Source organism: Triturus cristatus, chromosome 3_2, assembly GCF_964204655.1.
Source record: "Triturus cristatus chromosome 3_2, aTriCri1.1, whole genome shotgun sequence".
Classification (NCBI taxonomy): domain Eukaryota; kingdom Metazoa; phylum Chordata; class Amphibia; order Caudata; family Salamandridae; genus Triturus; species Triturus cristatus.
The window spans coordinates 514,300,349-514,315,065 of NC_140584.1; the positions used below are offsets into that span (position 1 = coordinate 514,300,349).

Sequence of the window (14,717 nt, forward strand, 5' to 3'; positions counted from 1 at the left end):
GTGGTTGGCCCGGAACCCGGACTGCGAGGGGTCGAGGGATCCGTTCGTCTCGAGGAAGGTCGCGATCTGTCTGTTGACTGTCTTCTCAATGACTTTGGCAGGAAAAGGAAGGAGCGAGATGGGCTCCCTTTAATCCTGAGAGTCCCTGGGTCCAACTAGCCCACCATGTACCTCCAGTAAGCACCACAGAGCTGCGTTACAGAGAGGTGGGTCCGAGGCCATGCCCCATTTTACACCTCTCTGCAATGCAACTCTATGGCACTTACTGGACATACCTGGTGCGTTAGGTGGCCCCAGGGATCCTCAGGATTCAAGGGGACTTTATCCCCCAACTTAAAATGCCCACTGGGCGTGTTTGCACACATGTCACCTCAGGCTCCCCCCACCCTTCACCAGTGTGCAAACGCACCCCGTGGCGCGTTTTAAGAGGTCGTTTTAATCCCCCTGCCCTGTTATGTACTAGGGGCTTACTGAGGAGGTCATACTAATCACAGGGGTACCCCAACGTATAGTGTTCCCTAGTGTATGTAGGTGTCTTCACTGTATTTTAAGTGTCTTTTAGCATATCACTGGCTCTAGGCCTGGTTAGTCAGAGTCAGTTAACACCAGTACCCGTCTGAAAAAGTTGTGGGCACAGGATGATTTTGTAACAAGGCCTCTTTCTGCTCCTCTGTTGGTTCTTTCTGCACATGTCTTGCTTCTTCCTGCGCTTTTCTTTGGCTTTGAGTACTTCTGTTGCTTCTTTCTGCATTTCTTGTTTTTCTTTCTGTGCGTTCTTCTTTCATCACATGTCTTACCTCTGTAGGCATAGTTAGAAACTAGCATTTACAAAACCTTTGAAATTCACCGAAAAATCCATAGGTTTCAGGGGTGCTATAGTTAGGAATAAGCATTTAAAAAACCTTTGAAATTCATTGAAAAAAACATAGGTTTCAGACACGTTATAGTTAGAAATTAGCACTTAAAAAAAACATAGAAATTCACTGAAAAAACCATAGGTTTCAGGGGCGTTATAGTTAGTTGGACATTTCACTCATACAAAACCAGTGAAATTCCCCCGTTGTAGTTAGTTCAGCTAACTATAACTCGCGCGTCCGCAATGAACTGCTGATGACATCACATATTACATCACTCATGACATGGTCAGTGACATCACTCATGACATCTCAAATGACATCACTGATGACATTATCCAGTGAATGAAACGCCCCTGAAACCTATGGCTTTTTCAGTGAATTTCTAAGGTCTTTTAAATGCTAATTTTTAACTATAGCGTGTCTGAAACCTATGGTTTTTTCAGTGAATATATATATATATATATATATATATATATATATATATATATATATATATATATATATATATATATATATATATATATATATATATATATATATATATATATATATTACCTACTGGCGGTCGCCAGTAGGTAGTTATAGTTAGGACCCCTTTTCCATAGGAAAACCTCAACATTCTATTTTGAATAACTTTGGCGCCGGTCGATGAATCCTCGCGAATTTCTCAAAATAGGTGGGGCGCTACGCTCCGCTCCTACCCTGAAAGTCTCGGGGGGATTCGTCAAGCGGGGGCTGAGATAAAAGGGGGGTCCCAAAACGCGTTTTTCCCATGCATTTTTCCATAGGACCTTTAGAACGAGCTACAGCCCGAACGGCTGAACAGAATTACTAGAAATTTGGCAGAGAGGTAGTCCCTAGGTCAAGGAAGTGCCTTTTGTAGGTTTGGTGTAAATCTGTTCAGTAGATTCTGAGAAAATAGCCTTTAAATCAATATATATATCTGAGCCCGCTTACGGTACGCTTACCGTACGCTTACCGTAAGCGTACGGTGGCGTGCGCGAGCGCGATTCTGATTGGCTCTTAGATCTTAGTAAACATTCGAATCGGCCGAAACCAGGAAGCGGCGTCCGCCATTTTGTCTCTCGCACTGAGTGTTGTTTATCAAACATGATGGCCAAAAACATGTTACGGGGCTGTTTTGACAACTCCCTCCCACATAGTCATGTTGAGGGAGTCCCCAAACATCCCCCAAGAGCAAAAACGGTTTTATTTTTTTTTCGGCAATTTCGCCGAGTACGCTTACCGTACGCTTACCGTAAGCGTACGGTAAAAAAAAAAAAAAAAAAAACACTATCCACACTTACCCCACCCCCTGTGCTTTTGGTGGCCGTAGGCCACCAAATGTACAGGGCTTATTAATAGGTAAAAAAAACTAAATTTTGGCAACATGAAATTATAAAATCGAAATAAAAAAAACACTATCCACATTGACCCCACCCCCTGTGCTTTTGGTGGCCGAAGGCCACCAAATGTACAGGGCTTATTAAAGTTGATAAAAACCGTGCACGGAACGAACTGCGTTAAGTGGGCGCGCACGCCTCGAATGGCGTAAAGTAACTTAGCATTTAAAAAACCGTACAAATTCACTGAAAAAACCATAGGTTTCACACACGTTATAGTTAGGAATTAGCATTTAAAAAACCTTGCAAATTCACTGAAAAAACCATAGGTTTCACACATGTTATAGTTAGCGGAAATTTTACTGATAAAAAACCAGTGAAATTGCCCCGTTATAGTTAGTGCTGGCAACTATAACTCACGCGACCGCAATCTTCTGCTGATGACATATGTGTCTTTATGAAAAAAAAATATTTGTAATATATGTATAGCTAAAAATGTATGGAAGAAGACATGGGCAAATAAGTGTCTAAATACAGTATTAGCATCAGCAGAGGATTGCGGTCACGTGAGTTATAGTTGCCAGCACTAACTATAACGGGGCAATTTCACTGGTTTTTTATCAGTAAAATTTCCGCTAACTATAACATGTGTGAAACCTATGGTTTTTTCAGTGAATATATATATATATATATATATCCACCACAGCACTCCCACAAGGGAAGAAGAGGTCGCACTCCAACCAGCTTTCAAACTTCGTTTATTCCTTCAAAATAGCAGAACCAACAATTTACCAACGCGTTTCGTTATACCAGATAACTTGTTCACGGTTGTTGTTTGCTCAATGCATTCAAAAAAATGTTCATTTAAATAAAGTGAATTGAAGGAAGTTCGCTGACATCATTTCCCGACATCTTTCACCGTTCACCCTGTGACTTATGGGTCATGTAGTCATTACTTCACCAGTCAGTTATTTACAAATTGCCCATGTTCTCGGTAACGTATTTTCACGTTTGACAGTTTTATTTACCAACATCTTTGTCCAAGTCTTGCAATCTTTTGCTCCGGTGGGATGTATTTAAAGTCTTTTGCGTTGCACCATTTGTGTACATTTTAGCCCTCCAGTGGGCATACTCCTTATATTTATCCTTGAATTAATTTTCTTGTCAGCCCTCTGGTGGGCTAGTACATTGTAGTCCGTTTGAGTCGCGATTGCAGTCTGGACATAATTCTATATTTGCTCAAGAACATTCAATTATTCAAAGATGTATATACAGTTCTTCTGACTGATTTAACCCGAATGGCATCATGGATCTCAAGTTCAAAATATGTCTGGATTCTTTCTGGCGTAGGATTTTCTCCCTATTTCCACCACGCACATTTGAAGGCACTGATTCGATGCCATAAAATTTCAAGAGTTTCCAATTGGCATTATGATGGATTTCCATGTGCCTTGCTACTGCATTGTTTTTATCTTTATTCTTTGTAGCACCTCCAGCAGCTTCTCATCTCTGGCTTCAATCGGTCAAAGTGAAGGGGAGAACGAAGCAACCCCTGAGGGAGCAAGGAATGTTTTTTTAGGCGACATGCGCCTTGTCTTGCAACAACGCCAGTGGGAGCAAAACCAAACATCACAACGCCAGACACGAGGAAGAGGCAGAGGGAAACGTTGGCAGCAAAGAAAACGCGACGGACAAAACGAAGGGGACGAAGAAGCAAGTTCCTCAACAGAAAGGAGTGGGATAAGAACGAGGAGCATGAGGCAGAGGAAGGATCTATAGTAGATGAACTTCAAATCATAAATTTAACTGAAAAAGAATTGTCGTTGGAAGAAATATCATTATTGAAACGTGGAATTAACTATTGCCCCACACAAAGAATGGATTTGGCGCAAACACGTATTGATTTATACCTCTATGTTCGGAAAATTAAACTTGCTAAACATTTCCTGGAAAATCAACATAAACCAAAGTTGGCTAGAATATTGGAGAAACCAACATTAACACTTTTGGCCAAAGAAGCAGATGACTTTTTAACTTTATTAAATCTAAATGCAGAAGAAGGAAAAGAAGTCACCCTTAACACGGCATGTCCACAATTAGGTGCCGGAGTGAGCGAAAAAAGACCACGTTCAAAATTTTATCCACAACTAACCCCAGGCAACAAAGTTGATCTTTTTCATGAGGCGGTCATCCATGACCTATACAGATTAAAATACAAAAAATTTCATGATAACCTCAGGAAAACAGAAAGAGAGGCCCTTTCTAAATTATCCAAAACAGATGATTTCGAAATCAAATTGGCGGATAAAGGGGGCAACATTGTGTTATGGGACAAAAATATGTACACAGAAGAAGCCCACTCACAATTAAATAATACGGAATATTATGAAAAATTGCAAAACAACCCCACATCAACAATAAAAAAAGATCTGGATAAAAAATTAGCAATATGGGTGGCTAATAACATGATTGATGATGATGAACGGAAATACCTGACAGTGGACTTCCCGATACTGGCAACTATATATTTTCTCCCGAAAATACATAAAGATTCCAAAAAACCACCGGGCAGACCCATTCTGTCAGCTAAGGGCTCGCTCATGGAACCAGTGGCAAACTTTATTGACTATTTCTTAATGCCATATGTAGCCAAATTGAAATCCTACATAAAGGATACTTCAGATTGTCTCAGGATCCTGAAAGACTTATCTTGGCAAAACTCCTATTGTCTCATCACAATGGATGTGGTGTCGCTATACACCACAATTGATAACACGCAGGGTTTAAAAGCTTGTGAATATTTTCTACAAGAAAGGAATATCCACTACAAAGAACATAATGAGATGTTGCTCGACATGATGAAACTCTGCTTAACAAACAACATCTTCTCCTTTGGGGAAAGCATATACCGCCAAAAGAACGGAGCGGCGATGGGGTTTTCTTTCAGCCCCAGTTATGCATGCCTGGTAATGGGTTGGTGGGAACAAGAGGTGGCATGGAATCAGAAAAATCTTCAATACACAAACCACATTGTAAGTTGGATCCGCTTCATAGACGATCTCCTCATTATATGGAATGGACAGGAGGAATTATTTGAAGAGTACTTCACAATTTTGAACAACAGTACACCTAACCTCAGATTCACATACAACCTGAGTAAAGATCGAGTCGTCTTCCTGGATGCCGAAATTTACATACAAAGCAATGGTTTAGAAACCACGTTACACCGCAAAAATACAGCGACCAATGCAACTTTGGAAGCAACCAGTTTTCACCAACCTTCATTAATATCCAGCATTCCATACGGAGAATTCCTGCGCCTGCGAAGAATTTGCAGTGAAGAGCAAGAATGGCAAAAACACAGTGCAACCACGAGGAAAAGATTCATACAGAGAAAATACGCTAGGAATACAGTCAACACATGTTGGAGTAGAGCTAATCTCAAAACCAGAGCGGAATGTCTAATGCCAAAGGACAAAAGAGATGCTACTGCAGAGGAACCTATAAGATGCATTATGGATTATAGCCAAGAATCCAAAGACATTACAAATATTTTGAAGAAAAACTGGAAAATTCTACAACTAGATGGAACAATTGGTGAGAAAATGGGGAGTCACCCGGTGATTACTTTCAGAAGAGCAAAGAATCTAAAAGATCGCTTAGTACATAGCTTCTACAAAACAAAGAAATTGAAAGAATCATGGCTACATACAACTGGCTTTGTAAAGTGTCACAATTGCAAAGTTTGTGAGATCGCCAAACCCACAATGGAAGTCACAATGGCCAATAAAAAAACGTGGCAAATCAAAAATCTGATAACGTGCAAAAGTCAATACACAGTGTATGTCATAGAATGTCCTTGCCCACTCAAATATGTGGGCTCAACCATCTGTGAGCTCAAGAAGCGAATTTTGGAACATGTACGAGCTACAAAGAATAAAGATAAAAACAATGCAGTAGCAAGGCACATGGAAATCCATCATAATGCCAATTGGAAACTCTTGAAATTTTATGGCATCGAATCAGTGCCTTCAAATGTGCGTGGTGGAAATAGGGAGAAAATCCTACGCCAGAAAGAATCCAGACATATTTTGAACTTGAGATCCATGATGCCATTCGGGTTAAATCAGTCAGAAGAACTGTATATACATCTTTGAATAATTGAATGTTCTTGAGCAAATATAGAATTATGTCCAGACTGCAATCGCGACTCAAACGGACTACAATGTACTAGCCCACCAGAGGGCTGACAAGAAAATTAATTCAAGGATAAATATAAGGAGTATGCCCACTGGAGGGCTAAAATGTACACAAATGGTGCAACGCAAAAGACTTTAAATACATCCCACCGGAGCAAAAGATTGCAAGACTTGGACAAAGATGTTGGTAAATAAAACTGTCAAACGTGAAAATACGTTACCGAGAACATGGGCAATTTGTAAATAACTGACTGGTGAAGTAATGACTACATGACCCATAAGTCACAGGGTGAACGGTGAAAGATGTCGGGAAATGATGTCAGCGAACTTCCTTCAATTCACTTTATTTAAATGAACATTTTTTTGAATGCATTGAGCAAACAACAACCGTGAACAAGTTATCTGGTATAACGAAACACGTTGGTAAATTGTTGGTTCTGCGATTTTGAAGGAATAAACGAAGTTTGAAAGCTGGTTGGAGTGCGACCTCTTCTTCCCTTGTGGGAGTGCTGTGGTGGATATTGGCGGTTTGGCTCAACCGCGAGGTAACGCACCCGTCGAGCAGCGCCTGAAGTCGGGTACACCTGAGCCATTTTCGGATTCATATATATATATATATATATATATATTACTTGCTTTCCAGATCCGGTACACGATTTTCACCGAACAAACTAGGACACAGACCCAGCGTAAGTGCTTAGATGGTATATTTTACTCCTCTCATCGCCATGACGCGTTTCAGCTCGTCAAAGCCTTGTTCACATGACATGTTGGAGCCAATCAACAGTACATTTTTAAACGTGCAGGTGCAATACGTAGCTGCATCACATGGTCTCTCCTCCATAGACATAGACAAAATAGGATAAACTAGAGTAGAATACAACCAACACTCGGTAATTTTTAAAGTGCAAACAATATGTGCAAAATGTTCTACCAAACATGTATAAACAAGTAAAATACATATTTTGCGTCCAGGGTGTGGTTAAAAAATTTTTTTTTAAAGTATTTATCCTCATTCTATTAAAAGTCTATTTGGATTCAAGCACATTAAATAATAATCAGTAAAATACTGGTGGTTCCGGAGATTACAATCAAATCCACTCATCCAAATTGAGGATTAATTTACAGTATACCACCGGATTTTGTATATCCTTCCGCCCTGTTATTGAGATACATAATGAATCTAAATAATGCTAGGTAGAAAACGGCATATAAAATCAAGATAGAAAGAAATGCCTGAACAATCTTACTGTACATTTTTTGAAATAAGCATGCTATATATATATATATATGTTTTGTACACAAATGTTTAAATATTTATATCTTTAAACATTTGTGTACAAAACAGTAAAAACTAAAAAGTATGAATCTTCTAATTAATGGAAGTAGGATAATTTGGCCACTGGATGCCTTTTCCAGGCTATGACCTTGTGATTGTGTTTTATTAACATACCATGTCTTCCTTTCTTTAAAGGTCGTCACAAACAGAGATACACAGGAGACACTTCTCTGCATGGCATGCGTATTCGAAGTTTCGAACAGTGAACATGGTGCACAGCATCACATTTACAGGCTTATCAAGGAATGAACAGTGGTATAACAGTGTACACTCGTTTAAAACTTCATTATGGAAATAGACTGTACACCACAACACAAAAGTAACAGTGACTCTGGCCAGATTTCACTTACCTTATTCTGATTCCTGTGTCAGTGAAGTGATTTTATTGTTGATGGTATTCATTGTAGCTGTGAAATTCTGTTACAGTTGTAGAGGTTTATTTCTAAACTCAAATGTTGTTGAAATATGTACAGTACAGTTATTGGAAAAGACTGCATTTGAGAAACCGAGGCCTGTGGAATTATCTTTCTAAAGATGATAATACAACTGACAGCGATATTCACCCTGGGAAACGTTGCAGAATTTTTAATAATTTTCCACTTGTAAAGTTCAAGTGGAATGTGGATTAAATATGAATGTAAATCAGTTCACAAGTTTTTAAAACTTTTTTGAAATGTTATCTTTATATCTACCTGTAACTAGAGGGAAAAATATGGAAGAATGTATTTAGCTAAATTATTTTTGAAAATGAAACATGTTTCTTTTCTGTTCTGACACCAAATGTTGAATATAATGATGAATTGAAACACAAAAACTCGAGCATGGCACACTTTCATGTTTTCTAATACAGTCATTTGGTTAAACAGGTACTGTGCAAAAGAAGTCACATGAACTTAACATATCTAGTGTTTTTCAACATGTATGATTGTTATGTACAAATAAGATTGGAGTTTGTTAAAAGATGGCTGATTTTGCAATAACTAGGTAAACTTGTCTACTCTAACTGGTCTTCTTTTATATGAACAACTGACATTTTCTATAGAATCGAGTCAGAATTTGCTGCCCTGCAATTATTTTTAACTCTGTGGTGGATAGGCTCTTAAAATCGATTCAGTATAACAATTGTGTGAAGTAGGTGTGTGAGTTGTCATCTAAAACTTATTACAGGCCATGAAGGTGTTACCATGACCAATACAGTTTGGCAGCCAGAAATTCAGAACTAAATTCAGACTTGCTAGCCCATGAGAACACAAATATATTGGTAGATGGAAATTATCAGATGCTGAGCTGTTTCTGTTTTCACTGAATTGCACTGTAATCTACCGTACAATCCATGCTTTCACCCTGCAAAGAACAAATACTTATAAAGGGAATGACACCATTCACAACACACAAATATTTTTTTTATACAATTTTATCATCCTATTCACATTATTTATTACAGTTCAGGTTTGTATGTGTTTTGTTTTCTACATTTAGACATTATTTTGAAATACATATGAAAGACGTGCAGAGTTGTAGAGACCAGTATAGAGTTTGAGTTGCAAAAAGCAAATTACCATTTGTAACACACTTTGAACACATAGTCACAATTATGGTTGTGTCTGTACCACTAGTGACATCTGGTACATACCCACATTGCAGGGCCTCATTTAGGATCCTGTACATGGAATAAGATTTCACCTTACTTCATGAATTTAACCACATGGTGTGTTCTATCAACATGTGATGGGAATCCTTTCTTCACTTAGGTACTGCTTCTTCCCTAGCAATTTCTACACAACATTCAAAATGTGTTTACTACTTAATTTATTCTGCGCTTAATGCCTGTGGATTTAAATATCATAATGTATAATAAGGAGGCACATTTTATTATTTGATCCTCCAGTTCATTATTGATCTATGAAACCTGAATAAAATTGTTAATAGGTAATTGCACCTTAGTTGCCAGGTGGCAGTGATCCATATCTATTTAAAGACTTCATTAGTTTGGGTACCCCTTGCTGTCATCTTATCATGCTCTCTTGCACCTGTTCAATCCTATAGTAACGTGTTCTCCTTTATCGCTATTTGACCAAAACAACCAGCCTTTCTAAATGTTCTCAAACAGGCCTGAAATAAACTTTAGCCTGTTTTGCTGAGTGATGCCAAAGATATGGACATAAAAATAAAGCCACACAATATAAAAGAAAGGTAGGGTTTAACATCATGCAATTGTGTAACCACTGCAACTTGTAAGGTGCAATATGCAATTGTAAAACACTGATGTCATCACAACATTGTTGGATAACTGTAATGCTTAAATCCATAGAGAAGGGTAAATAATGATAATTTATAGTGTTGTACAAGGGTCCAGTCTTTGCACTATTGACATATTAGAAAACCAAGAAGAATTACCTTTCATCACATGAAACATAAATATTAATATTGCAGTTATTTGTTGTAGAATATCTAGTGGCACCGGTCTGCAGTGTTTTGCTCTGATTTCTAGCTGCCAGAGCCATAACAAAACTGTATATGCTCTGGTACACTTCTTAGTTGTTTAGTGAGTTGACTGTACACTCCCCTATCCACCATTTATTCTTTTTGTTTATGTCTTAACACTAATCACTACGCTTGTAGAAGCACTAAGCTGTACCAGCAGTAGGATAGTATATAAAAAGCACTTGGTGTTACAGGTCAAAAACATATTGTTGATTTCATAGTCAGTTTGGAATTTTAATGTTTTTATGAGAATCAAAAAGTATGTGAATGTGACAAGATGTAATACAAAATGTACACATTTAAATACAATCCGGTACACTACATAATTTCTGAACATTCATAGAGTATCTTTTCTGAGTTTGTGAGGCTCAGGGTTGGGAAGCCCTTGCCTACATCAATACTACTTTTGCATAAATGGCTTAATCCCTTTATATCTTCATTTTTGAAAGCCTTAAACCCCTAAAATGTCCTTTGTTGAGGTCCATAAATCCAAAAGGCTGCCTGTAAACTGTGAGCTCTTTTGTAAGCTGGAATATTTTCTCCTGTTACTGTTACTTTTTCTAGGAACTTTTCAATTCAGAGCTGCCAAAGCATTACAAAATGCAGTGCCTTAGTGTTATTAGTCCTCTCTTTCATCAGTAATGCATCTTGTTTTAAAATAGATTTGTTATTAAATGTATGTTTTCTTTGTTGTTCAAGAACACTTTCGGACTGTTTTGCCTGTCATTTAGCCTTCAGTGCAGGACAGTCCTATTATTACACTGTTATATATAAATACCAAAACAAAAATCAACAACACAGTTCCAGGAAAAATATAGGTATATAAAAAGCTGCCTTCTAACTTTCATGACCAAATATTTAAATAATTATAAGTCGTCTGCACTCTAGCATGAAAGTGCCTTTGGTTTAGAAATTCCAGCTTAGAAAAGTGCTGCCATTATAATAAATCTGTAGAGACCAAAAACTCAAGATCACCATAATGCCTTTGGTTTAATAGAACACATACAACTATAGGTCTCCACTATAGCAGAGCACTAGTTTTCATAGTACACTTTCAAGTATTTTGCAGATACAGATTGTATTAAGGTGGGGAATACATTAATGAACATGTTTCTTCTAATTCTGCTTTACAAGAGCCAGCAACATACACTAGACTATATTAGTTCATCACTGTTTCAGCCTTGCATCTGCATAATGTGATTTTTTTTTAACGCTGAGGAAATTCAGACTATGGGCAAGTGAACTTCTTCTTTATTGGCTCATGTTCACAAAATTTGTAAAGGCTTTTTCATTTCAGGTTATATACTTCTAAATAATGCAATTCCAACTGTTCATCTGGAATAGCTAGAATATGTGACTACTGTTATACATTTTGTTTTGCTTACAATAATTTATTGAATATAAGGATTTGGAAAATTATGACCACATCACTCAACCTATAGAGTCACATCTAATAAAAAAACACAACTTTACTTCTGCACAAACTGCATTAACAGACATCTCCGATGAATGAAATGTAACCTACACCATGAAAACATATAATCTCCAAGGGTTTAGAGAGTCAAATAAATAATCTTGCAAAAATGTTTGCAATAAATGTTTGCCAGGCAGTGGGGACTCCTCCTATCTTTAGCTCAAAGTGCCCATAACCATGGATAACAATAGAAATGGGTAGATGTGGTTGAGAAAGAGCATTCATCATTGCCTAATACGCACCTAGCATATACCAGTGTATGGTTAATTTGATATCAGACAGGCAGGGATTGTTGTGCTCCTCTGCCCACCAAGCACCAACACAAGATAACTATATTCATACATGGGTAGGAGTGATGAGAGACTGTTTTATAAAATGTATGTACAAGATCACTTTAAAGAGTGGTGCTCATGCTGAGGAGGGTTAGTGGTCATCCATAAAAGAGCAAATACTTGCAACTCTTATCAGACAAATGTTGGATCACATAATTGCAATGGCATTTTATTGTGATTTCTCAAAGTTTAGTTTATATTACAATACATTTTATTTCAAATGTGTGATTCTTTTCCTATGGTATTTCAGATATAATGTATTTACCTTCACGGATAAATTGGTAACTAGTGATATTCAAGACAGTAGACATGAATCACCCATTTTTTTTACATTAGCGATCTGCAGAATCTTTTAATGTCATTAAACTTTTATAAAATATAATAATATTTGTAATTATGAAGTGTGAAACACAGGATGTAATGCAGTTATTCACAAAGATGTTTATACCACAGACCTTACATAAACTAAAATATTCAGCATATCTGTCAGCTAGTTCATGATGAGAGAATGGGGATACAGGCTTAGAGAATGAATACCCAATCCAATAAATGCTAAAGCAGCCCTATAAAATGCATCAGTGGATAACAGATAACCTCAAAATGTATTAAGAGAAAAACAACAAATCATTCAATTGCCTCATGCAAATTTTTCTATTGTTCCCAAATTATTTCGTTTTTCAAAGAACTAAGTCTTCCATTTGGATGACACAATGATCTTGTATTTTGACATTAAAATATTGTGCATTGTAGGTGACATATATCTACACTAAATGTGTGAAGCAATTGTAACTATTTGTTAATATTATTATTAATTACTTACAATACCATAGTTAAAGACATGGGATAGAAGAAAAGTATTGCTTTAGGTAAACACTTCTCTATCACCTGCCCCTATTATAAAATACACCCCATTATTTGGAAATATATTTTGATTAGTTTGTTTACCACTACTTGAAATACACTGCATATCCAAACTGTTCCTACCTTTCTTCAATTTTAAACATGTTTACTTTTTAATGCACTCTTCTTACCTGGTGTTTTTTTGTTATGTAGCAGTTGAAACAAGTACTTTGGTAAGTGGGCTTGGTTTTTGAAAGGGCAAACATATTTATTTTATTAGTAAATTGCTTCTTTTGATAAACATATTTAAATTAATCCTGTCCATTAATCCTATCCCCCAACTAACACATGCTAATTCTGACATAAGAATATTTCAAACTTGAAACATTAAGATAGTTTTGTATGGTTAAGCTTTCTCAGCTTCCTCAGGTTGATCCTGTGGCCTTTCTTTTATTTTGAGTTTGAATTTCCTATGTTATAAACATAATACTTGGTATAATAATCCTATCACACTGGGCCAAATTGTGTGTAATTATTGAGGATCTAAGTAAAAGTTTTAAAATGAAGCTTGTGTGTAAATTCATAGTGTTCCCAGAGAATGTTCCACTGTGATGAATGGAGATAAAGCAATGTGTGTATTTATCCTTCTCTCCATCTCTTGAGCATGTTCTTTTGGATCTTTTACTTAGGTCTGCAGTCTACAAACAAGCTAACTTCAGTACGTGCCTGAATAAGACAAAGGGGATTTTATAACATTAGTAAAAGCCTAATTAGCCTTTAACCTTTCAATGTAGGTACAGATGTGTAACTTTATTTGCGATATTCATCTGTTCATGTTGTAAATGACTTAAAATATTTCTCATATGTTATGTTTATTTGTCTGATGTGTATAAACTGAGTTTGTGACTTAAGCATATTCATAAATGGTCAGTGGTTACTTTAATATTGTACTGCTGCTGGTAACTTTGATGTAGAACTTGCCTTTTGATATACCTCGCTTTTAAATTAAGAGGGAAGGCTCTTTGTAAATGATTAGTGAATGTTCCTTAATGGTTCTTGGTAATTTCATATAGTATCAAAAGGATTTTCAGTCAAAGCTCTTGGCAGTACAGTATTCTTGTATTTGTTATTGTCTTTGTGTAGGTACTGGTACCTTTGTTTAAACTCAATTCATGTGTTGGCTTTAAAGTGAATTTATATTTAGTATAATAGAACTATGAAAATTATAGGGTTTGTGTGCACACATTTTTTTTTAAACGGTGCTTTGTAAAAAAAAAAACTAAAAAGTGAAATAAAAAAGAATGTATTCTTGCTTTTACGGTACACATGTGTGATAACTTTAATATCCATGACATTTAAGTGCAATTATTTCATCACTCTAAAAAATGCTATTTTTGTGTCAGTTAATGCAGGTGTTTTCATGTCTTCGCAAAGTGACACATTTTGATGCCTTCTTGATAAAAGTGGTAGCCTTTTGTAGCTTTTTAGAAACTTTGTATTCATACAGTATCAATTGAAAATAAAAACATAAATAAAAGTAGATGGTGTTTGTTTTTGTGGCACTATCACATTCGTTTTTTGGTGTCACCTGAGACAACGCATGTGCTGTTGTTTGCAAAGATTTTTAGTTACTTGAAAAAACAAATTGAGCTTTGGGCCAGCCCATTACTTATCATTGGTTGGCTTCATTGTCACTGTTATTTTCTTGCTTCTCATTGGTGAGCTTGCGTGTGCCATGACAACTTCAGTTGCCTTTGTATGTTTGCCTCTTTCCAACAGCTTCAACCTTGTATTGATTGATTTCTTCATTAGTGTTTTGCTCTGCTGCTTGCACTGGGATTGTGCTATT

At 36.8% G+C, this 14,717-nt stretch overlaps 1 protein-coding gene across 4 annotated transcripts in view; it reads left to right on the forward strand.

Moving 5' to 3' along the window:
- TEAD1 (TEA domain transcription factor 1) overlaps window positions 1–14,408 on the forward strand; it is a 447,887-nt gene extending 433,479 nt beyond the window's left edge. For all 4 annotated transcript variants that reach the window (XM_085648201.1, XM_085648198.1, XM_085648200.1 and 1 more), the window contains one exon: window positions 7,874–14,408. In XM_085648201.1, coding sequence (XP_085504327.1) covers window positions 7,874–7,987 — 114 coding nt within the window. In that variant the 3' untranslated portion in view covers window positions 7,988–14,408. The remainder of the gene's footprint in view (window positions 1–7,873) is intronic.
- The last annotated feature ends 309 nt before the right edge of the window (window positions 14,409–14,717 follow it).